Source organism: Rosa chinensis, chromosome 1, assembly GCF_002994745.2.
Source record: "Rosa chinensis cultivar Old Blush chromosome 1, RchiOBHm-V2, whole genome shotgun sequence".
Taxonomy (NCBI): domain Eukaryota; kingdom Viridiplantae; phylum Streptophyta; class Magnoliopsida; order Rosales; family Rosaceae; genus Rosa; species Rosa chinensis.
Window position 1 is genome coordinate 66,849,015 of NC_037088.1, and position 22,023 is coordinate 66,871,037.

A 22,023-nucleotide genomic window follows, 5' to 3' on the forward strand; every position below is an offset into this window, starting at 1 on the left:
CCACATCCACTCCACAACATACTACTCCTGACAGTCCATGTGAATTCTTCATCATCCCATCGAAACTGAAATCAAAACCAAGACCAGAAGTTCCCCCTTTCATTCAATTCCCATCCTCCAAGTCCAAGATTCAAGAACAACCACCAAAAGAATTGAACATCAATATTCACTACTTTGGAGCTGAAATTCAACGAAATAATGAAAGGGGCTTCGAGTATGGCTTACCAGAACAATAGGACTACGCCGGCAGAGTTCGCGGCGACGTCAAGGTTTCTCACGCGCCAGCTGCGGCGGCGCGTGTGGCGGCTCTGGTCAGAACCGGAGATCGAAACCATGGGATTCTGGTACAAGTAGGCGTGCTGTTTCCATCTATGATAGTCGTGTAGCCTAAATTTGACCGGAGACTGGAGAACGAGGGGACGCAGAGCTATGAATTCAGGCGAAGCTCGTATGGCGTTGTCCGGCTTTGGTGGGTGTCTAAACTTCTGGGTTTTCACTCCTCGTTGCTAGCTGAGTCAGACGGTGGTGTTGGCATGGCGAGGAAATCCCCGGAAAATTGATGAGGGTCGCGGAACAGTGACGCGCAGTCTTGGGTTGTCGCGTGTGAAGGAGGACGATGGTGCATGGCTGTGATTTTGGTGAGGTTTGGGTCAGAATTCGGTTCTGGTTCGAAGGGTGGAGGCGGTGTGGTGAGATGGTGGCCGGAGCTGGGGTCTCTGGTGGTGGCAGAGTGAAGGAGAAGAGAGAGCAAGAGATCGGGGGGAGAGAGAGAATGCGGCCGAGGGGGAGAGGAAGGATAAAATGAGCTAGGGTTTCCACAATTTCCTATTTATACTTGCGTATGCGAAATGTCCATTTTGCCCTTGCGATGAATTACGGAATTCTCCTTGCTGATTCCTTTCGGGTTTTGGGCTCGTAACTTTTCTTTTACTCGTTTTTCGTCGGAAACCTCCTAATTTATTTCGCGACTTCGCCTTAGGCCTGAATGAAAGAACATTGGTCCAAAGTTAAATTATAAGGCCCAATAGGTGGTCTCGACACCAAAACAATTTTCGAAATCGATTTCTTCACTTAAATCACCTTGCGAAAAATCTTATTGGTGAAAATTACCTTTAAAAATTAAACAAAATTTTCGGGGGCTCACACCCTCACCCTGAAACCATAATATCATAATCTTCAAACCCTAGCAACCTCCACAACACACCTTGAAGTCTTCGATCTCAGGAACCCAGTTATCGGTCTCCCTTGAGTTTCATCCGCTTCCTCCACACCATCGCAGCAACACTACTGTCAAAAAAAAAAAAAAAACTAGAAGAAGAAGACGCTCAAAGGCAGAAAGCAAGAAAAAGAAAGAAAAATAGCCCACATGCTGGGCACAAGAAGAAGACGAAGAAGAAAGAAAAAAAAAAGAAGAAAAAGAAAAAGAAGAGCCCACGTGTTGGGCAGAAGAAGAAGAGAAAAAAAAAAAAAAAAAAGGAGCGGCCCAGAAGAAGAAAAGAAAGAGAAGGAAGAAGAAGAAGAAAAGAAAGAGAAGAAAGAAAATTGTGGGCCCCGCGGCCCACTTGCCACTAGAAGACCATAAAGAAAAGGAAGAAAGAAAGGAACAAGCACAGAAGCTCAAAGTGGACCCGGCCCACTAACTAAATCAAGTGCCACATCAGCATAACCACATTAGCCTGCCACGTCAGCTTGGTCAGCCCCTGGTCAACAGTCAACTCCGGTCAACCATTTTTCCGGCGACTTTTCCGACCATATTTTCAGGTCAAATTTCCGGCGACCTATTTTGAGGTATTTTTTACTAAACGTTCCCGTTTTTTAGTGTTTTTAAATTTAATTTCTCTTCTTTTTCGGGGACTTGCAACCTCCCTTCTTCTACCCCCCTTTCTTTATCATAGGGGAGACCAAATTAAGCCGAACTGTGGGGGTTCGTGCTCACTCCAAGCTTAGAACTTGTTCAGATCTCCAAACTTAGAGTTTGTAGAAAATTTATGATTGACCACTTACATCATTGTTTCGATCTAATCCAATATCTCTTGAAATTGAATTTCTTGGAAGCGACTACGCTCTGAAATTCCTAATTTCTTGGAAGCGATTACGCTCAGAAATTTCATATGTTTTCGTGGTACCCTATTTCGCTCCGAAACTAACCCTAATTTCTTGTTCTCTTTCAGGATAAGTAACCTGAACAAATTGGACTTTGCTCCATTGGGAACAATTGGCTCTGGATATCACAGGTGGGTTCGTGATATCCGCCAGCATCTCAAGGCTGATAGAATCCTGGATATGATTCTTGAGCCTAGCCAGGACGTGATAACTATTGAGCAAGCTCAAGCTTTGGAAGCAAATAGAGCTGCCTTATAAGCAAATAAGGTGAAAGCCATCATCCTAATGACTCGTCATATGGATGATTCGCTCCAGTATGAGTATATGAACGAAGAAGACCCCAGAAGGCTGTGAGTCTCACTCGAAGAAAGATTTGGCAACGTTCGTGACTCCTTACTTCCTGACCTAGAAGTGAGATGGCATAGCCTCGCTTCTATGATTTCAAGTCAGTTCTTGACTATAACTCGGAAGCACTTCGCATTAAATGCTTAATGGAATTTTGTGGTAAAGAGATCACAGATGCGATGTTGATTGAGAAGACTCTCTCTACCTTTCCCATCTCTGCATTGATGGTTACTAAGAACTATCGAATCGATGTTAATGCAAGACGGATCACAAGGTTTCATGAGCTCATTGGAGCTATGAATGTCACTGAAAAGCATGATAATATCCTTGTGAAGAACTATAATTCGAGATCCGTGGAAACAGAGCATATTCCGGAACCCAATTATAGTCGCACCTCTAAGATAGGGCGCCAAGAGCGAAATCGTAATCTTAGGGATACTTCTAGACATTCTGGTCCATATAATCACTCTACTTGGGAAGGTAACTGCCAAAATAGGCGAACACGGAACTGAAGAGGTAAACGTGGAAAGAGAGAGGGAGGCAACGCCTCTGGTCATGTTGGTGGCGCTACCAACATTAGGAGCCATCTAAATGACGCTTTCAAAGCGCCTCAATCAATGGAGCATGTTCTCGAGGTGGAGTATCCAATCATTGGGCACACATTTGTAGAGCTCGTGAAGACATCATCACTGCCTACAAAGCATATTGTGAAGCAAGAGAAGCTTACTATATGGAACAAGAAGATCATGAAGATGATCTAGAGTGAAGGGTCAAAGACTACAAATCTGGCTGGGATCAATAGATCGCCAATTCTGTTTAAGTCTTTATTTTTCCAAGAGCTGTAATAGGCAATTGCCATATACATACTTTGTAGTAAATGCCAATGGTGTAGTCTTTCTTCAAAGTAGGCTCACCCAAAGTAAGTGTAATGTCTAGGAAGGTTCTGAGATTAGTGGTACTTAAGCGAGCCTTACTACACCGACATCTCTCTACTCAACTGGTCACATTTATTTTGGAATTACTGAAAGAAGTTAGACGACTACCATTATTTTGCATTAGCTAGCATTTGGATTAGATTCTCCTAATGGTTAAGAGACAATGATGTACTATGTTGGCTTATGAATAAAATTTTGAGTTCTTTATGACTCCATTTTGATTCTGAGCATATGAATTTTGTGACTATGATGGCTGGGCCATCAGCATTAATTCAAGGACATGGAATAACCCAAGTTCCACTTGCCAAATGGCACCTTGATTACAGCTGTCACAGAAACTCTCTACGCTCTTAGGGCAAATCGTACCCTATGAATAGCCAGCGAATTCCATGTGAAAATTCATGTAGAGAACGGAAATGAGTTCCTTTGCAATACCTTTAATGATTGCGAACAAAGACGCATCTTAGAGAAGTTTATATGTCTCTCTAGTGGACTCTATGTCACTATTCGAGCTATTAATCCAATAAAAGTTATGAGAGAAGATCTCTTGGATTTAGACACATATTGGCTTTGTCACGACAGGATAGATCATCCTAATCATGATATGATGATCCGTCTACCAAAGACTTCACATGGACATCCTTTCTCTTGAGCGAAATGAAGCATGAATCAAAAGTTGATTCCTGGACTAAGTGTGACCGACGCTGCTGTCTAGGGCACTGCCTCGGTCCACCACCAGCCTAGGGCTGGCGCAGTCCCTATCCATGACACCATGGATGGCATCCATCATTGTGATGGCGCCCTAGGTGATGCTGTTATCACCAACTTGCTTCGAATAGCGTTGAAGACACTCAGGCCCAACCAAAATTCTCATTGGTTGCTTCTAAAGCCTCTCGCTCATTTTACAAAGCCTGTTCCTTAGGGAAATTAAGACTGAGACCGTCCTATGCAAAGGATATGACAATACTCATTATGTTCTTACATAGAATCCATGGGGATTCTGTGGATTGACTCAACCAACTTGCGAACGCTTTAATATTTCATGATGTTGGTTGATACGCAAACACGCCGGTCACGTGTTGTGCCATTGTCCACCTATAAATGCTGCTTATGCTACACTCCTAGCACATATCGTATGACAACGGGCTCACTCCCCATATCATCCTATTCAGTCAATTGGATTTGACTGTGCTAGAGTGTTTACATCGAAGACTTTTGATGGTTATTGCATTAGGACTAATGTTGAACGCTATATTCCTATGAACACATCCAATTGGTCTCGCGGAAATGACTACGATGGTAGTCCGAACATTGGTAATGCGCACCAATCTTCTTACATCCGCTTGGGGTGATGCAATATCGCATGCAACTATGCTAATTCGTCTACGACCTACCGCCACTCAATGTACCTCTGCGTTACAGCTAGTGACTGGGTACACGTATTTTGTACTTACGCACATTTGAGTGAGCCATTTATGTGTCCATTGCGCCGCCACAGCGCACTATGATAGGTCCTTACAGATGAATGGGCCACTCAGTTGGATTTGAGATTCCAACAATCGTCCGCCACTTAATGCCCTTGCAAGGCGATCTCATTACCGCTATATTTGCGGGTTCTCACTTTGATGAGACAGTCTTCCTGTCATTAGGGGGAGATAAGAACACGGATGTTCAGCAGGAACGACAGAAATTGTCGTAGTCTGTCCCTACTATGTCTCATCTCGATCCCTATTAAAGTGACGAGATCACACAAATATGTTGCAAACATGCCTGCAAGGAAGGACGTCCCTACAAGAGGACGTAGCGCCACCCTACACGGAGGTAGGCATGGCGACAACGCCAAAGTGAGTGGCACTCTGGCGTTATAGGCCATGGCCCCAACTATGATGCATGGGAGGCCCGTGGATTCGAAGGATACATTGGCACAAACCAACCCTTGAATCATCGACACTCAAAATCTGTCTCATGAGAATCTTCCAGGTTATGGTTATCATTGGGGGACGCCTCAACGTCAGAACATATCCCTGAGAAAGTGAGAATATAGAGCTCTATGAAAATTACACTAGTGTACATGAGACGTGGGATAGAAACTTCATCATAATTGTTGATGTAGTTGCGCATTTCGTTGCGCATGAGTTTGTTGAGTCAGATGATATCGAACCACGCTTCGTTGATGAATGAATGCCAACGTAGAGAAATTTGGCCTAAATGGAAAGATGTGATCCAGGTCAAGATGGATTCTCTAACGAAGAGGAAGGTTTTTTTTAGCCAATGATGCCAACACTTCCTAACATAAAACCTGTTGACTAATGGGTCTTCGTTAGAAAGCGTGATGAGAAAAAGGGATGGCAATCTCGCCTTATGGCGCAAGGCTTCTCACAAAACGCCCTGGAATCGACTACGATGAGACATATTCTCTCGTAATGGATGTCAGTGCACTCCACTACCTGTCAATTTGGTAATTTCCGAATAATTGAACATGCAGCTTATAAATGTGGTCACTACGTATCTCTATAGGGATCTAGACACGGAATATAAATGAAGGTTCATGGTGAACTTCATTTACCCAAGTCAAGTAGCTCTAGACCACGGAGCGCGTTTACAAAGAGGTTGAAACGCTCACTAAAGTGACTACTTGATTGGGAAGGGATATGCCCACGCGTTTCCATAACAAGTTTCGGATTCTATCGTGGTTTATGTTGGACATGATCTTCATTAGAAGCCCTTAAAGAGTTAAGGGAAACCGCTGAACATTTAAAATCCTATTTTGAGATGAAGAATTATGGGAGAACACGATTATGTCTCAGTTTGGAACTTGAGCATCATGTTGATAGATGCTTAGGCATTTTGACAAGGTCAAGCCTTCAAGCACCCCCATGATCGTCCGTAGTCTTGATCCTGAAAAGGATCCTCTTTGTTCGAAGAATGATGACGAAGATGTGCTAGGGGCAGAAATGCCCTAGTTAAGTACAATAGGCGCATTATTGTACCTAGCTCAATGCATAAGATCAGACATCTCATTTACCATGAACTTGTTAGCTAAGATATAGTTCTGTGCCAACGCGACGCCATTAGATTGGTGTAAAATATATCCTTCAGTACTTGAGATGTACGATTGATATGGGCTTATTCTATCCCTACAAAGAGATAATGGATTCGGACCCATCACACACCAGGAACGTCGCCAACGCTAGCCTGCGTTCTTGTAATACCCCGAAAATCCAATTTATTTTTCGAGGACATTTTTGAATGATCTCGTGGTCATGGGTACGAAGCTTGGAGAAGTGTGAAATTTGTACGAAGCTTGGAGAAGTGTGAAATTTGTTCGATCGATTTTATTTCGAAATCGTACGTATTTAGGGGCGTCTCAAAAATCGACTTTTTATAAGTACAGAATTTGGGAAAACTTCCTTCACGAAAGTTGTAGAGCTCGTCGATACGATCGCTTGCATATGTGGAACGTAAAAATCGGAGTTCGTATGAATTTATTATGAATTTTGGAAGAAATTTCCAGTTTAATATATAACCTTCTATTTTGGGCAATTTCCAAATATATCACTCGGTTTCCAAATTTAGAAACCGAGCGTTTCTCTCTCTTCCGCTCGAGGCCGAGGACGACGGCAAAACAGAGCAAGCTTCGCCGGCTTTGTTCTTCCACCTCCGGCCACCTCTGGACGAGCCAACGCCTCCATCAGCTTCGCCTCACTCCTCCGAAGCCATCTATGGCAACCTTGCACGGCGGCACGGCCCTAGCGGCGGCAGCGGCCCGGTTTCGATTAAAGCTCGATTTTGGTCAACGCCGGTTTTCTCCTAGCTCCGGCCACCAAAACTTCCGATCCTTGGCTCCATGAACTCGCCTCAACCTGCTGATCATCATACTAGGAGGATTGCACCTAGAGTGACCGGTTTCACGTTCGTCGGAGCTCGGTAAGTTTTCGATCCGAAACGAAAATCTTTCGATCGGTATATCTCGAGCTGTAGTGCATCGTTTTGATTGATTCTTTTTCCAGTGGGTTCGCCTTGATGTTCTTAACAACTCTCTAGAAGGAATCGAGGGCTGAAATTGAAGTGTTTACTTCGAAAATCGAGCTCGCCGGTTTCTGGAAATTTTCCGGCCACCTTCATACTGTTCAAGGTAATTTTCGACCCCTTCCTGTCATTTTCAGACTTCGTGTTAGTTATGAAAGTTGTTCAGCTTGATGAGAGGAAGAGGAGCAGCCAGGCCCTGACACCATTGGCGGTGGTCGGCGGCGGCTCTGCCTCTTTTCCGGCGACCCTTTTTCGGCCACCTCCGGGGGTCAAAAATGTGATTTCTTTACAGTTTTAGATTCTACGTTTCGATACGATCGTTTGCATATATAATTCATAATTTTTGGATATCGTATGATTTAATTATGAATTTTTACGGTTTCGATCGTTTTCGATAATCCAATTATTGTTTTTCGAAGATCGGACCGTCTGATGGACTTGTAGTTTTGATATGTTGATCGTATGACTGTCCCGGTGACCTTGTGAGGTCACGGGTGAAGATCCGACCGTTGGATCTTCTTATAATTGTGAATTAGGGTTTTGGAAGGCGATTCGTGAGAATCCGACTGTCGGATTTTCATGAAATTTTGTGGAGATGTTGATAAGGACGATTCAGGAAGATCCGACCGTTGGATCTTCGTGATATTTTTGGAGGATGATCCTAAGGGCGATCCGTGAGGATCCGACCGTTGGATCATCTTTATTTTCAGATCCGATCGTTGGATCACCTTTATATTCGAATCGGACCGTTGGATCGTCTTTATTTTCGAATCCGACCGTTGGATCGCCTTTATATTCGAATCCGACCGTTGGATCGTCTTTATTTTAGAATCCGACCATTAGATGGTAGTATTTGTGTGGTTTATGAATTATTTGCTAAGTTAAGATCGTATCTGATTAGGTGATTGACGGTCTTCCTTGGTGAGCGGTTTTGGCGTGTTTTGTGAGATTGAAGACGCAGCGGGATTAGAGGTGAGTAAATCTCACGTGGTTCATATTACGAACCTTGCACTTTTAATTAATTTATTTGTCGTAATTGTGTGAAAAATATTTATGGAATAAATATTTGTTTTTAATCACATGGACTTGATCAACTACGGTCCATAGGTAAGCAAAATGATTTTAAATTATACAAAATGAATTTCCTGTTTTCTTGCGTGAACTATAGTTGGTATTAGTAATTATCCCTGAGTGGGTGATTTTGTATATATATATTTACGTGGATATATATATGGAATGGTGTGACATTGAAGAGTGTGGAATTGTGATGATTTGTTTATTATGGTTTGAGATGTGGCTTTATACATGAATTACCATATTTATATGCGATGATTGTGATCACTGAGTCATGTAGTTTTTATGATGGATAGTGGGGGATGTATAGAGTGTTGGGACGTAGTGCTCTGAGGACTGAGAGTCCGAAGAACGCCGGTTAAATGATAACCGAGATGTAGTGCTCTGAGGACTGGGAGCCCGAAGAACGCCGGTTAAATGATAACCGACATGTAGTGCTCTGAGGACTGAGAGTCCGAAGACCGCCGGTTAAATAATAATCGAGATGTAGTGCTCTGAGGACAGGGTGTCCGAAGACCGCCGGTTAAATAATAACCGAGATGACAGGTATCAAAGTAGTTAGAACTCTAACGTGTTGTTGGTGTTGGGTCCAAACAGTTGGGATGGACCAAAGTGGTAGTATTGTGGGGAGAGATTTGTAGAAAAGTATTCGTTGTGATTTTTCCCGTGTTTTGTTTGATGTTTTATCACAAATGGTTCGATTGTTGATTTTTACTTGAAATAAAATAAGTATGAATTAAAATCAACATTTCTTTCTTATTTACTCACGAGCTTTGCAAAAAGCTTACCGGGTTTTGTGTTGTTGCAATTCCCGGTACACTATTCAAATTGTGTAGCAGGAAGTCTTACAGGTTAGGAGAATCAGGGCGGTGATCGTGCGGGTTAGAGTAATTGTTGTAGTTTTACAATGATTGTATTAGTGAGGTGAGTGATGCTCAATTTGAGCTTTACATATTTGCTTTGTATAAGTGAGTTGTAATAATTAAATTGAGTTTCGAAATTCGAGTGAATTGTATTTTAGTTGTTTATTCATGTTCCGGATTTGAAAAAAAAAGTTATTCAAAATTCGGGGCGTGACAGTTCTCTATCCCCATCCCAAAATTATATAAGTGTTTTGGAAGGTTTTGCTGATGCTGGGTACCTCTCTAACCCACACAAAGGTAGCTCCCAAACTGGTTAAGTGTTCACCATGGGAAAAGACCATGATATCTTGGAGGTCTACAGAACAGACTGTCGCTATATCTTCGAACCATGCAGAGATTATTGCTCTTCACAAAGTGGTTTGTGAATGTTTATGGATTGGATCCATAATCACGCATGTTCGAACAATTGTGGTTTGAAGTCTACCACAAGATGAGCCTACAAGCATTTAGGATAATGCTGTTCGTTTTGAACAAATGAAGCTAGGCTACATCAAAAGTGACAACACCAAGCATAATCAGCAACAACAGACTTTCCTCAAGATCAAAGTGAATTAAGTTCAATCTGAGGAAAATATGGCAGACTTGTTTCCTAAGTCATTGCCCAAATCCACGTTCGAGAAACATGTGGCAAGAATTGGCTTGCGGAAATTATCTGAACTCCCATGATCGTAGTCATCAGGGGGAGACGTAGACATTAGGGGGAGATGTCTACATGTTCACCTCGAAACGTGAAGGGTGTGTTGTGCTCTTTTTCCCCTTCGACCGAGGTTATTTTTGCCCCACTGGGTTTTTGTTACTCGGCAAGGTTTTTAACGAGGCAACGAGAGAAGCACCGTGTTTGGGCAACACAAGGGGGAGTGTTCAAGTAAACCCTAATTTGTGTTTAGCCCAAACTCTAGGTTACTTGACCTAGTGGTAATACGGTTAAATTAGAAAGATCTAGATTCCTATTCAATATACGATTACTTTTCTTGTATGATTGAGATTCTATACATTGTAATCCTCTAAATACAGAGACCCCTATTATCAATAAGAATACACAGCGATTTCATCTTAATTCTCGTTTCCCTACAACAGTAACAAAGTTTTGGATTTTGGATTTTGGATTTTTACGAGATCAAGTTTTGGGCCTAGGACGAATTCGAGAAATAACTTAGGAAGTTTCCGACAAAAAGCAAATAAAAGAAAAGTTATGAGCCCAAAACCGAAAGCAATTAGCTAGGGGAGTTTTGTAATTCGTCACAAGGGCAAAGTGGGAAGTCTCTTCCTTGCTTAAGTGCCAAGTCTCTGCAAAGTCCTTACATCATCCTTTGAAAGTAGCTTCAATTGTTAAATGCAACAAGGAACTTCGAGGACGTATGATTAACCCTCCGCAGTCGATACAAAACCAGAAGATGATCAGTTTTCCAGCTCATTATTCACTTGAAACCTCCAACCATGAGTTTCCCTACTCCCAGAGTTTAGATCCTTCTAAGTTGACTTCCATATTTGACTTCGAGCGAGAATGGCTAGCCCACCGCAGTAAGCACAAAAGCCAGGGAAGATCAATTTATCAGCTCATTGGTCAAACCTCCTAAGATTTTATATATTTCTCAAATGGCTTCAATTGCTAAGTACCACAAAGAGCTACGACCAAAAAAAGATCGAGCACGCACGTACAGTTTGTACAAGAACTAAAGCTTCCAGCCTTTGTGACAGGTCCTTCACTTAAGTGTTTAAATCTTACAAAAAGGAGCTCATATTAGATATTAAGGCACTTCTACAATCTTTGTTTAATTGGAGTAATTGTTTTTGATTATCAAATAATATAAAAAGTAATATCACATAAGTTTTGACAATTAGAATTCCAATAACAGTTTGCGCATTTTTTCACAAGCACAACTATTTCGGTTCTCTGCCTCCTATTCATATATATCTTGACATGAATTCCAAAAGCTTTTGGCTGCATTTTCCCACATGCATAGGAATAATCCTTCCGCCCATATCAAACATAACTCTCTCGAACATTGGATCGAGATCCGTATCCGACTGAGGAGTAAGCTTCTTTATCATCGTGTCGAAAGCCGATGATGCCGATTGACTCGTATCATAAAACACACGGTAGTAATTATATTTTTTCTTCTCAACCACCCGAGCAGCGCACAATACCCCTGGGCTGTAAGATAAAAATTAACAACAATTTTAGATCATTTGTCTAGAGAATAGACAATGCATTTCTAGTTAAATTGTAAATAAGAAAATTAGAGAAAATAGATTACCAAGAAGACAGATGCTGCTCAAATTCAGTGTATGGTCCTGCATGCAGTTTCTCAATAAGTACCAAGAGTATCCTCTCAGAGTAAAATCCACCGTTCTCCAAATGAACTGTGCATGGCTCCAATGAATCGTGGCATGCATCGATATTCATATTCTCTCCATGACGAAACAAAAATACTGAAAAAAAGATTGACAATAGAAACAGTATTTATCAATCTTATGGAAGGATATAGGCAATTGAGCTATTTGCATAATTGGATGCGCAATTAGAGGCCGTTAGGCATGTTTTGAGGCTCCAGCGTCTGAAGGCAAGGATAGACATTCTGCATTCATATACGGAATTGCTATTCTTCCTCAGATGCCATTGACATGAGTTCTTATTTTCTGACACTCTTACCTAGTTGTCCCAAGAGACCAGAGTTTAACCACAGCAGCCACCCCATTACCATAACACACCACACATGAATCACAGAATACCAAACAATCCTTTCTAGGCTACTTTCAAATTTATTCTACATTTTTTGTAAGAGGTAACCGTAACTATGACACTGGTAGATCAATAGAACTGATTTCAAGTTGGATGGAGAGAAGTAAGCTAGCAGCATGATGACATTACAAGCAGCAACCAAGTTCATGATGAACATTATAAAAACAAATAATCAATTTTCCAGGTGTTTTATTTCTGGGACAAACAATTAAACATTCAATTATCCATTTGAGAATAGATGAAATCAAATTAAGATTCAAGTTCATATGACCACTATTTTTCATGAATCTAGCTCATCAGTCCAAGCACAAAAATTTTCATGAAATCTACCTTATCAGGCCAAGCACAAAAACAAAATGAAGGAAAAATATAAATCTTCATCACATAAAGAAACTAAATGGGAAATCACTTTAAAAAGTCCTAAAGATAATGCAAACCTCATCATTTTAAACAATAATACTCAGTTTATATTTAAAAGTGACTATAAAAGTATAAAGTAAGAACTTTACCGTGTGTAGGGCCACCTGTGCAAGATTTATTAAATGATGCATAAAGCATTGAGGTTGCAATAGTTGTCTTGGCCATATTTTCAGACATTTCGAGATTAGCACCCCTATCAAAACATGAGTAAGATATCAAGAACGGAAAGGGGAAAGAAAAAAAAAACAAAAAACCAAAGAAAGCAAGAAGTTATTAATAACTTACAACTGATTTAGCATATCATTTGCATAATCTGCGCCTGAACCAACCAACAAACGCGGGACCTTGGTGTTAAGACTTTGAAGAGGCCATAGCGTTGTTTCGCACAAAAAAAAACACATAGGCTTGATACTCCTGGAACAAAAATATCTATTATATATTGAATACAAATGATAACTATAATCAAATAGGAGATATGATTTACCTTGCTTGGTAGCGAACCAACTATGAACCCTCCGAATTCCGACCGATTTTCGGGGTTTATCTTGCGAAACATATTAAGAGAGTTTTGAGCAAACATTGACGCCGTCTCGGCGCTCACAACATTTTTAGAATTTTCTTCTAAAGCCCTAACTTCAAATTTTACAACTTTGGCCAGATGTTCCCATTTTCTTGCATCCCCCACCCCCATAAAAAATAAGTTTGATAGAGTGGAAATTGTTCGAAATTTCACTCGGGAATCCTCTGAAAAAAAAAAAAAAAAAAGTAGGAAAAAACATTAGAATTAACCTGAAAAATAACCTAGGATTATGATCATACTTTAAAGTTAAAAACTCACCAATATACTCCTTCTTGTTTTCAAAACGGACTGTACCGCGAGAGTCGATAAAGCCGACAATTCCCTCATTATATTTAAGGACCCCAGCCGTAGTTCCTTTTTGAAATAACTTCAAGGTAAATAAACACAATAAATCTGATCAGTTTCAGCTTTCATCCCTCAGCCCTATCTTAGGGTATATTTAAATTTTATATTCAACCCAATCATGTCTCACAATTACTACTTATGTTCCTTTGGCCTTTAGAGATCTTTTACTTCTGACCTGATCCAAATGAACTCAATTATAAACAAAGAAAATGAAAAGAAATATACTAACCCCATCAACCTCCAACTCTTGGCATTGTTCTGCATCAAGAAGTTCAATTGAAGAAGGAGATTTCTGCCGTCGTCTCTCTATATGGTTTTCCCACTCAGTTCTTTCAACAGCTATGCACTGCAGTCAATGACTCAGAATTCAGTGTAACAGTTAGCTACTTCTCCCAAAAATTACAATCTTTCCAAATGTACAAAAGATGATGTGAAGATGCAAGATAATAAAATAAAATAAACAGCAAACCTTTCCGGCGTCAACCACACTGAATGGTACAGACAAGGATTCTCCCATATCCAAATTAGTATCTCCCTCATTGACTGAAAGGATGCACCCCTTTTCATCGGACAGACTTGAAGGCCTTTTAAAATAATTGTACAACAAATCCATACTAGTCAAGCAAAAGGAAAAAAAAAAAGAGGATAAATTGAGCAGAATATGCACAAGAAATCACACCTGCATAAAATTTCAGCCTCACCTGTTTAGAAAGACAACAAAATGGAAAAAGAAATTGTCAGGACTCAGGACTTGAAACTGATATAATCCCATTTTTAAAGAAATCCAAACTGATCTAATTACTGTAAGATGCATCTCATAACAAATTATGGAATGTCTATCCTTCTGATTCGCATTTCCATACAAACTTCACAAGAGGATACAAATTAGACTCAAGTTTCAAACCTTCCTATGTTCGGAAGAAGATTACTTACCACCAGATTCACCTTGGAGACCTTCAAGCAAAAAGTATTCAATTGTCGCATAAACATTGTTCTTCTGAACCCCAGCACATGCTCCCTTAAGAAGTTTAATTCTCTGACCACACTTCCAGGTCCTTCCATTCCTTGTTACAGATTTATGGACCCTTGCAACTACAATTTAAAGAGACATAAATCGATGGTTAACAAGAATGGGAGTAAATTAAAGTCAGAAGAACTCAGTAAGCAACTGATGTAACAAAGGATACAAATTATTTAGAAAAACCAAGCTTCTTATCCATCTACACCTACCTTCAGATGATATACGAAGTTCCTTTTTGTTTTCAGGACTTACAACAAAGACAGGTTGGGCTTCACCACAGTCAGCTTCATCATCATCATCATATTGACTATGCATCTGAACTATCCAATCCTCATAGTCCTTCTTTAGTTGAGAAGGATTTAGCAGTTTTCCTTCTTTATAAATTTGAACTTTGATGTCTAGAGAAATAAAAATTTATTCAGACTAAAGAATACTGTAAAACAAGGCAAGATGATAATGTTTCCATATTTATTGCAGAAAGAAATATAGAAAAGAAAAAGGATTATACCATTCTCGTTCTCAAGAGGCTCATCGCTGAAATTCCTCAATGCAGTTGTCAAAGGACTGTGGTGTGCTAGATCAGTCTGCGATTAACAAAGCAGTAGATCAGAATTTTGATGTATAGACTGAACCAGACAACCAAGACAGATAAACATATTGTATTTTTCTCCCAGCTCCCAGAGTTTAGATATATTAGGATGTCCACAGACATAAAACCACCCAGATGTCTTTTTTGGAAGTTTGTATTGGTATGAAGTGGCCTTAACCTCTCACCCATAGGGATCACTGATCAACATCACAGATGGCAGCAAGTAAAAGAAAGCATATATTTACTTATTGAAGGAAATGAAAATTGCTCAAAGTGCTACCAAGTCACCCAGCACTAAAGAGATGAATAGTAATAAGTGTTTAGCCTTCAATCAATGGCTAATCAGTAATAAGTCTTTATCAACGAAACCAGCTAATAGAGAAACTTTCTAAAGTCTGTTAGTTACCAGGACTAAAGAAGAGTAGCAAAGAGACAGGGAGAAGGCGAGATATCAAAGAAGGATTTTTCACAACATTTTATGATAAAGGCACATACAAGCCCAAAATTGCATTTTCACAGATGCACACTCAAATTGAGAGGATTTTGTACCTTCGATGATGTTGGATTGAAACCACCATCAGTCTCTGCAACCAGAATAGTGCCCGTTCATGAATAGAAAACAGAAAATGCTAAAAAGATATTTGAGAAGCAAACATCAGCATGCTGTCATGAACATGAATGCCATACCTATAAAGCATTTAACTCTCATGCAACATCTTTTCAACAATTGTGCCATATCTCCTCTCTTTTTCTTGAGATCCATGAAAGGAAGCAAACCCTGTGGTAGACCAAATAAAAGAGAAATCATTATAACAAATTGCAGTCCCTGAATCATGGACCATTCCTACAAAGTATGTGTTGAAAAAGATTAAACAGTTTGAAGAGCAGTCTGCTGTGGATGTGAATCTTGTCAACATTTCCCATCTAAATCCTTTAGAGTTACTATATCTATCAAAAAAAATAGTACATGAATACAACACTGACTTAATTTGCAATTTAAGTACAAGGAATCCCTTCAAAGTGAGAATCCAGAAGACACCATTGGCAGCATGCACGTGTAACAAAGATGATGAAAACATATAATACTTCAGCTCACACTGAAAGTTATCATCTCTTTCTGATTATTAAACTACCCAATTCTAATGTATATCTAGAGAGTAATCAATAACAATATAACTCGAGAAAATCTGATTACTTACCCATCGAGCATCAGGAAGCAGGCGGCCAAGCCTCCGAATAGACACACGACTAAAGGTCTCAAAATTTTCACTGGTCCCGCATTTCTCAGACTCTAACCCCTCCAAAATTCTGTCAATGTTCTCTTTTCCCTGTGACAAACATGTTCATAAATTTTCACAGCAGTGGAAAACTGGTTTTCTACTAGAAGGGTTAGCACAGAAGAGGCATATGCAATTTGGTTGGTGTTTAGTATGAGAACCAATGGATGAAGATATAGAGGACTGTGTCAGTTCAAAGAGAAAATGTATCGAGTAGGAAATAGAATTGATGTTGAACTGAGTGGCTAATTCAGATTATACCATTAACAGTTTTTTAATCTATTACCAAAGTGGCTTAAGAATAGATCAGGTGTGGAACAGAGTCACACACACACACACATCCAGCAGATAGAGAGCTTTTAGTTCAATACAACAGAAACCATCTTTTGCAACATAAATAGATACCATCTCCATACCTTGACAATAGGGAAATAAACGCACTTCAGGCGAGCATTAGCTTTGGCATATGTCTTTAAATCTACATTCATTTAGAACGACATTTTATTAACAGTTCTGAGGTAAAAACACAATGTATAAATAAATAATAAAAACAAAGTACAAGATCTACATAATTGCATGAATTTTCATCATACAGATGTATAAATTATTAATGAAGAAAGTTGGTCACTTACCAAATGATTTACATTTACTCATATTATCTTGCTTACAGGAGAACTGAAGCTGAAAAACAAAATCAGGACCATTGCAGGAATGCAAGTTGGTAATTGCAATCTCGCCACCCTGAATCTCAGCCAAATCAACACCATTGACCTGAGAGATAAAAAGGAAAGCTTCCTTCAATATAAAGACGTAATACTGCAATTAACTTATACATTCAGGTACAATCATAAAAACCATATATGCAACAACAGATGGATATAAGAATGACCGCAAAGAGAATACTGTTGTTAGATATTTATGATCATACTTGAATCATTGACTTATGAAGACATGAGAATGTGAAAGAAGATGTAATCCTTTGCAGAAAATCTCCATTTAAATTTTGAACCGATGGCTGTTGGAGTACTTGAAGCATAAAAACAAATAAAAATTACTTGCAGCAGTATGCATAAATTGAAAAAATGTGTGTGTGTGTGTGTGTGTAGATATACCTCAAACTTGACTGGCATTATGGTCTTCCCTGATTTTATATCTTCATCATACTGCAGATAAATCAAGTAATGCATGATTATTAGCATGGAATAATAATGAATGAACAAGAAAACCAAGAAAAGATCTCCAGTAGAATTCATAAGCATTTGATCATTAAGCTCTATGACTATATTGAAACCCATAGGTTTTTGATTCATTGGTGAACAATATCAAAGCCACTACTGCATACTAAAATAAAAGGATTGAACAAAAAAGAATATATGAAAAGGATCAGGGGGAGAAAGGCCACCATATCCATACGATCCATTATCATATTAAAGGGACTGAAATGAACATAACGCAATAATATGACCTCATACAAAAAAATAAAATAAACAGTCTTTACATGATTTCCAGAAAGAATTTCAAGAAATCTAACATCACAAAAAGTAATAGCTAATCATTGCATTTATGCTTCCTGTTGCTTGTTCTGTGCCTTAATCATGCCTTTTTTGTTGCTTTTTGCAGAATTGTTCGGAGTTCAAAGAATTCATCTTTTTTTTTTTTGTGCATCCAATTAAGCGAGCATGTGCATAGCCTCTTGCATACTTTGTGGCCTGGTGGTGTCTGGCTGTTTTAGATGTGCAGTGTGCTCTATGCAATTACCTAAAGTGTTGGCACCAGCTTGTCTAGTTTCAAATCTCTAGATAAAAAATATTAAGATAGGCTATACAGAAAAATCAAACCTGAATATATGGGAAATATATATCCTTCAGCTTGCACTGGAGTTGAGATGTGTCCAGTTTTAATTTAGGTTCAGAGATTTCAACCTGTCAAAATAAATTATTATAAGCTACAACTAACGATGGATGCATAAACTCCTTAAAAAGGTAACAGAAAAATGTAGTGGCCAATTTCACAGAGTAGGAAAACACTTATTAGCATAATTCAAATGGACAACAAGATGATGCATGCAACCTTAGTAAAGCTTCCGTGCGGTGTCCTGCTTATCTCATCTTCTTCAGGATCCCTCATGTTACCACCAGTCTAAAATAAAAGGTACAGATACTGTTAGATTCAGTAATTAACAGATACACCAGTGAATTCTATCACAAAAGAGAGAAATGTCCCAAGTGTTTCTGAAAGGAGAATACATGACGGAGCAGCTTTTTACCTTCCAATTAGACCCACTGAGTAAAGCATCTCTATCAAGATTCAAGGTATAAACTTTATTTGAATCCTTTGTCTTAGAAGAAACTAACGCACGCCTGTAACATGATTGAGAAATTCTCAAGGGTTTAAATCAAAACACTGCAAAAGAAACTTACATTAAGAAGAAGTTTCAGAGAAGTCCTACCTTCCCAACTTCATGGAGGCTATAGGTCCACCATATCCAAACAATCCAAAAAATGGCTGCATATACACAAAAAACAATACTTCTCAAACTAAAATAGTACTGATAAATAGGGGGTAATGATGCAGCTTCTACATAAGATTTAATAAAACCTTAATGCAAACACACACATCAAGATTTCATGATCATCATATATCAGTAGTAATTACCTTTAAGTATGGAGGTTTACCCCCTATTGCCTGTTCCTTATTAAATCTGTGAAGTGAAGCACCCACCTTTCCCCTAAATAGAACACAAACCTTATTCATGTAAGAGTATCATAGAAATGAATCCCAAACCTCACATTTACTACCAATTAGTATGTGGAAATTATATTCATAAACATCTAGGCTAAATTCTCAGGTGATTCATGTAAGAGTATCTATCTGATGTAGAAAACACAAGACACTACATAGCCAGTCTGATAACCCATACAGTATATAAAGGAAACTTCAAGTGGGAGTGAGTTCCGACAGCAAGAAGATATCTATCCTTTTAGCTCATTTTTGCAAGAAGATATCTATCCTTTTAGCTCATTTTTCTTGACTTTCTTTCCTTTGGAATTTTATTGTCAGATGGAAATTTACCAAGAGATTTCTAGCAAAATATTTTTCACCATTCTACACAAACTTTTGTCTTCCAATATTGTAAAACAACAATGGTAAAAATTAAATGTAATCAAAGAACCTCACGAAATATGAATTAAGAAGAAAAGGCAGAAACTGTTTTTTTTCTTTTTTTCCCATTAAGAAAAGGATGATAGTATACCACTTCACTATAGAGTTTTCATCACTTCCATCCATCCCTGGACCAGTGTCAAAAATTGAGATCATATCCTCGTCAACATCCACACTGCAAATAATGGGGTGGATGGTGAAAAAAAAACACTAAGAATCGTAGAAGTATAACAAATTATTTTATGGAGTCAGAGAATGGAACTAAACACAATGAGCATATAACATTCAAACAAAGTATCCATCAACTTGAAAGATGAACATATATCTTCTGATACTAAACTAGAAAGTAAGTACTCAGCTACATATTATGTTGCAAGACTAGACCACTTTAGCTTAGTAATTTCAGACTATCAGTGACATATGTGGCTCAACAAGGACTGAGTGCTGGTCCTAGACTAATGAAGTATCAGAGCCAGCAAACAATCTGCAGAATGCTACATTGACATTACAGACCAGAATACAAAAAGAAATCAACCGTGGCACAGAGGAAAGAATGATACATTAACCTCTCAGCTATGACCTAATAACTGTCCTCGAGAAGCAAGAATCAAAAGGATCAGATGACATGTACGGTGGACTTCCAGGTTGTTAAAAGGAAGCAATGGATGAGATACTGATTTAAATATACTGATGGAAAGAAAAGGAGGGGAAAAAAACAACCACAACAAAAACAACCTCTTTAACTGTATAATCTACAATTTCCTTACCTTATATATTTAATATCTCTCCTTTCATTTGAGCATATGGCTTGCAGAGAATTATCCTGATAATAAATGTGCAGAGAATGAGCCAATTTAATCAAAATGAAACTAGACACACAAATTGTAATCAAATAAAGAAATACACAAGTGAATAACAAGATCCATTTCCTCATATATATGTGTCAAAAAACTTACAATCATATCTGCCAGAGCAGTTAAAAATGTATACTCATGCGGTAGTTCCTTTAGTATATCAGTATCAGGTGTCAGATCCCACATGTTCTGAAAATTAGCCACATTCACGGTGACTTAGTGGCATCCTTACTTCAAAGTTTCAAACAAAAGACTTTTGGATGGGTACAAAAACATCTCAAATTCTGATGTTTTGTTTATGTAGATATTGAAACAAAGGTGTAAAAGATGTAACTAACCTCAAAAGTAGTAGCGCTCTCCCGCAGACCATCCTAAATCACAAACAAAACAAGAAAATATCACCATATGTTCTTTTTGTATACAGCCATAAGCAAACACATCAAATGATTTCAACCACAACAGTTACACTTCACTAGTTACCACAGATTAGATAACAAGACCACCTCTGAGTAACAAAAACAACAATTTTGGATCACTTTATTATAGATTTCAAGTTTCACATGTCTCCAAAGAAACCAATGCTTTCATTCTCCAAATTTTCCATCAAAAAAAAAGAGAGAGAGAATCTATAACATAGCTTGAAATCTTCCATGTCAGCTTACTTGAAGCCTTAGAATGTGACACTCTTGTGGGTTGAAGTTCATGAAATTCACTACATTCTGTATCTCCATATCATCAGCATCTACAAGAAGAAAGCCACCACCTTTCCAGTTAATCTCATGTTTCCGCTCCAGTGAGCCTGATTGTTTCAGAGTGTGGATGTATTCCTCTTCCACCCTTTTAATGAAATCTCGCAATGGCATTTTGACCTCAGGAATCCGCAGTTTCAAACGGACACTTGTGCCGTTTGGTAATAGGATCTGGAAATTATATTCCTTATCCATATTACCACAACTTCAAACACGTCTGCCCTCCTATTTTTAGCCTGGTACAGAGTAGCTGCATCCATTTTCAGTAGCATTTGAAGTGAAAAGTGTTACAAAGGGCAAGCAAAAGAGCTAAAGTAACATTGGAATAAAAACAGGGGAAAGTTGCAGGTTTTGACAGAAAATTCCAAATGGAAGGTAATCGACTTGAATTTACTTCAAAGCTAAGATAATTCATCGTATGTGATGCTTTATCGAAGTCAGAATCAAGCCCTTGGTGACCCCTTACTGGTTCATCCAAGCAAAAACGCAAAGATACAGAACAAGCACAAGTAACAAAACCGACATTCAAAGAACAATTTCAAAGTCCGTTCAATAGAGCCAATAAAGTCTCAAAATTTCTAACTTTTTTTTTTTTCCAAAACAAAAAAAAGGACATGAGCCCTCCATAGCTTCTCCTTTTCTTCAATAGCAAAGCATGGACACCAAACCCACAGCATAAAAATCACATCTTTCATACATTTCCAGGCCTAATGAACAAAACCCCTACACTATTTCAGTGTGTGTGCTGAAGCAAATGTGACCAATAAACATTGAATAAACCTCATAAAGGTTGAATCTTTCTTGCCTTAGAAGAGAGAATGTTAGCCTCTGCCGCAGCCCGCAGCCAACAAAGTTTTGAACTTTAGGGTTTTCA

At 38.9% G+C, this 22,023-nt stretch overlaps 1 protein-coding gene and 1 long non-coding RNA gene across 5 annotated transcripts; one reads left to right on the top strand and one right to left on the bottom strand.

Moving 5' to 3' along the window:
* Window positions 1-6,934: 6,934 nt before the first annotated feature.
* Window positions 6,935-18,130, top strand: LOC112182381. 4 transcript variants are annotated; one of them, XR_005805328.1, is made up of 5 exons: window positions 6,935-7,310; window positions 7,394-7,518; window positions 8,314-8,384; window positions 17,055-17,223; window positions 18,005-18,130. It is a non-coding gene; the product is annotated as an uncharacterized LOC112182381 (long non-coding RNA). The 4 variants fall into 4 exon arrangements; XR_005805329.1 differs by lacking the exons at window positions 17,055-17,223; window positions 18,005-18,130 and adding an exon at window positions 9,326-9,506 and having other exon boundaries at window positions 6,938-7,310; XR_005805330.1 differs by lacking the exons at window positions 17,055-17,223; window positions 18,005-18,130 and adding an exon at window positions 8,783-9,315 and having other exon boundaries at window positions 6,938-7,310.
* Window positions 11,066-21,394, bottom strand: LOC112172663 (structural maintenance of chromosomes flexible hinge domain-containing protein GMI1-like). The gene is made up of 28 exons (XM_040513270.1): window positions 21,063-21,394; window positions 20,739-20,771; window positions 20,503-20,589; window positions 20,314-20,369; window positions 19,638-19,721; window positions 19,040-19,112; window positions 18,834-18,889; window positions 18,651-18,744; window positions 18,455-18,523; window positions 18,223-18,306; window positions 17,497-17,547; window positions 17,017-17,155; window positions 16,801-16,862; window positions 16,307-16,435; window positions 15,795-15,885; window positions 15,657-15,691; window positions 15,027-15,102; window positions 14,728-14,916; window positions 14,431-14,589; window positions 14,177-14,198; window positions 13,967-14,081; window positions 13,727-13,843; window positions 13,411-13,519; window positions 13,057-13,316; window positions 12,858-12,986; window positions 12,662-12,765; window positions 11,668-11,842; window positions 11,066-11,564 (listed from the first exon to the last, which is right to left on the bottom strand). The coding sequence occupies exons 1-25, from the start codon at window positions 21,342-21,344 to the stop codon at window positions 12,924-12,926; spliced, it is 2,535 nt and encodes an 844-aa protein (XP_040369204.1). The 5' UTR covers window positions 21,345-21,394; the 3' UTR covers window positions 11,066-11,564; window positions 11,668-11,842; window positions 12,662-12,765; window positions 12,858-12,923.
* Window positions 21,395-22,023: the final 629 nt, after the last annotated feature.

Excerpts from the sequence above, each read along its gene's own strand:
- LOC112172663 (XM_040513270.1), bottom strand. The coding sequence starts at position 21,344 with ATGGATAAGGAATATAATTTCCAGATCCTATTACCAAACGGCACAAGT. Across the intron at positions 16,863-17,016 it reads GAGTAAATGTAAATCATTTG|ATTTAAAGACATATGCCAAA; the intron begins GTAAGTGACCAA and ends AAATGAATGTAG. Across the intron at positions 15,886-16,306 it reads TGCTTCCTGATGCTCGATGG|GGTTTGCTTCCTTTCATGGA; the intron begins GTAAGTAATCAG and ends GGTCTACCACAG.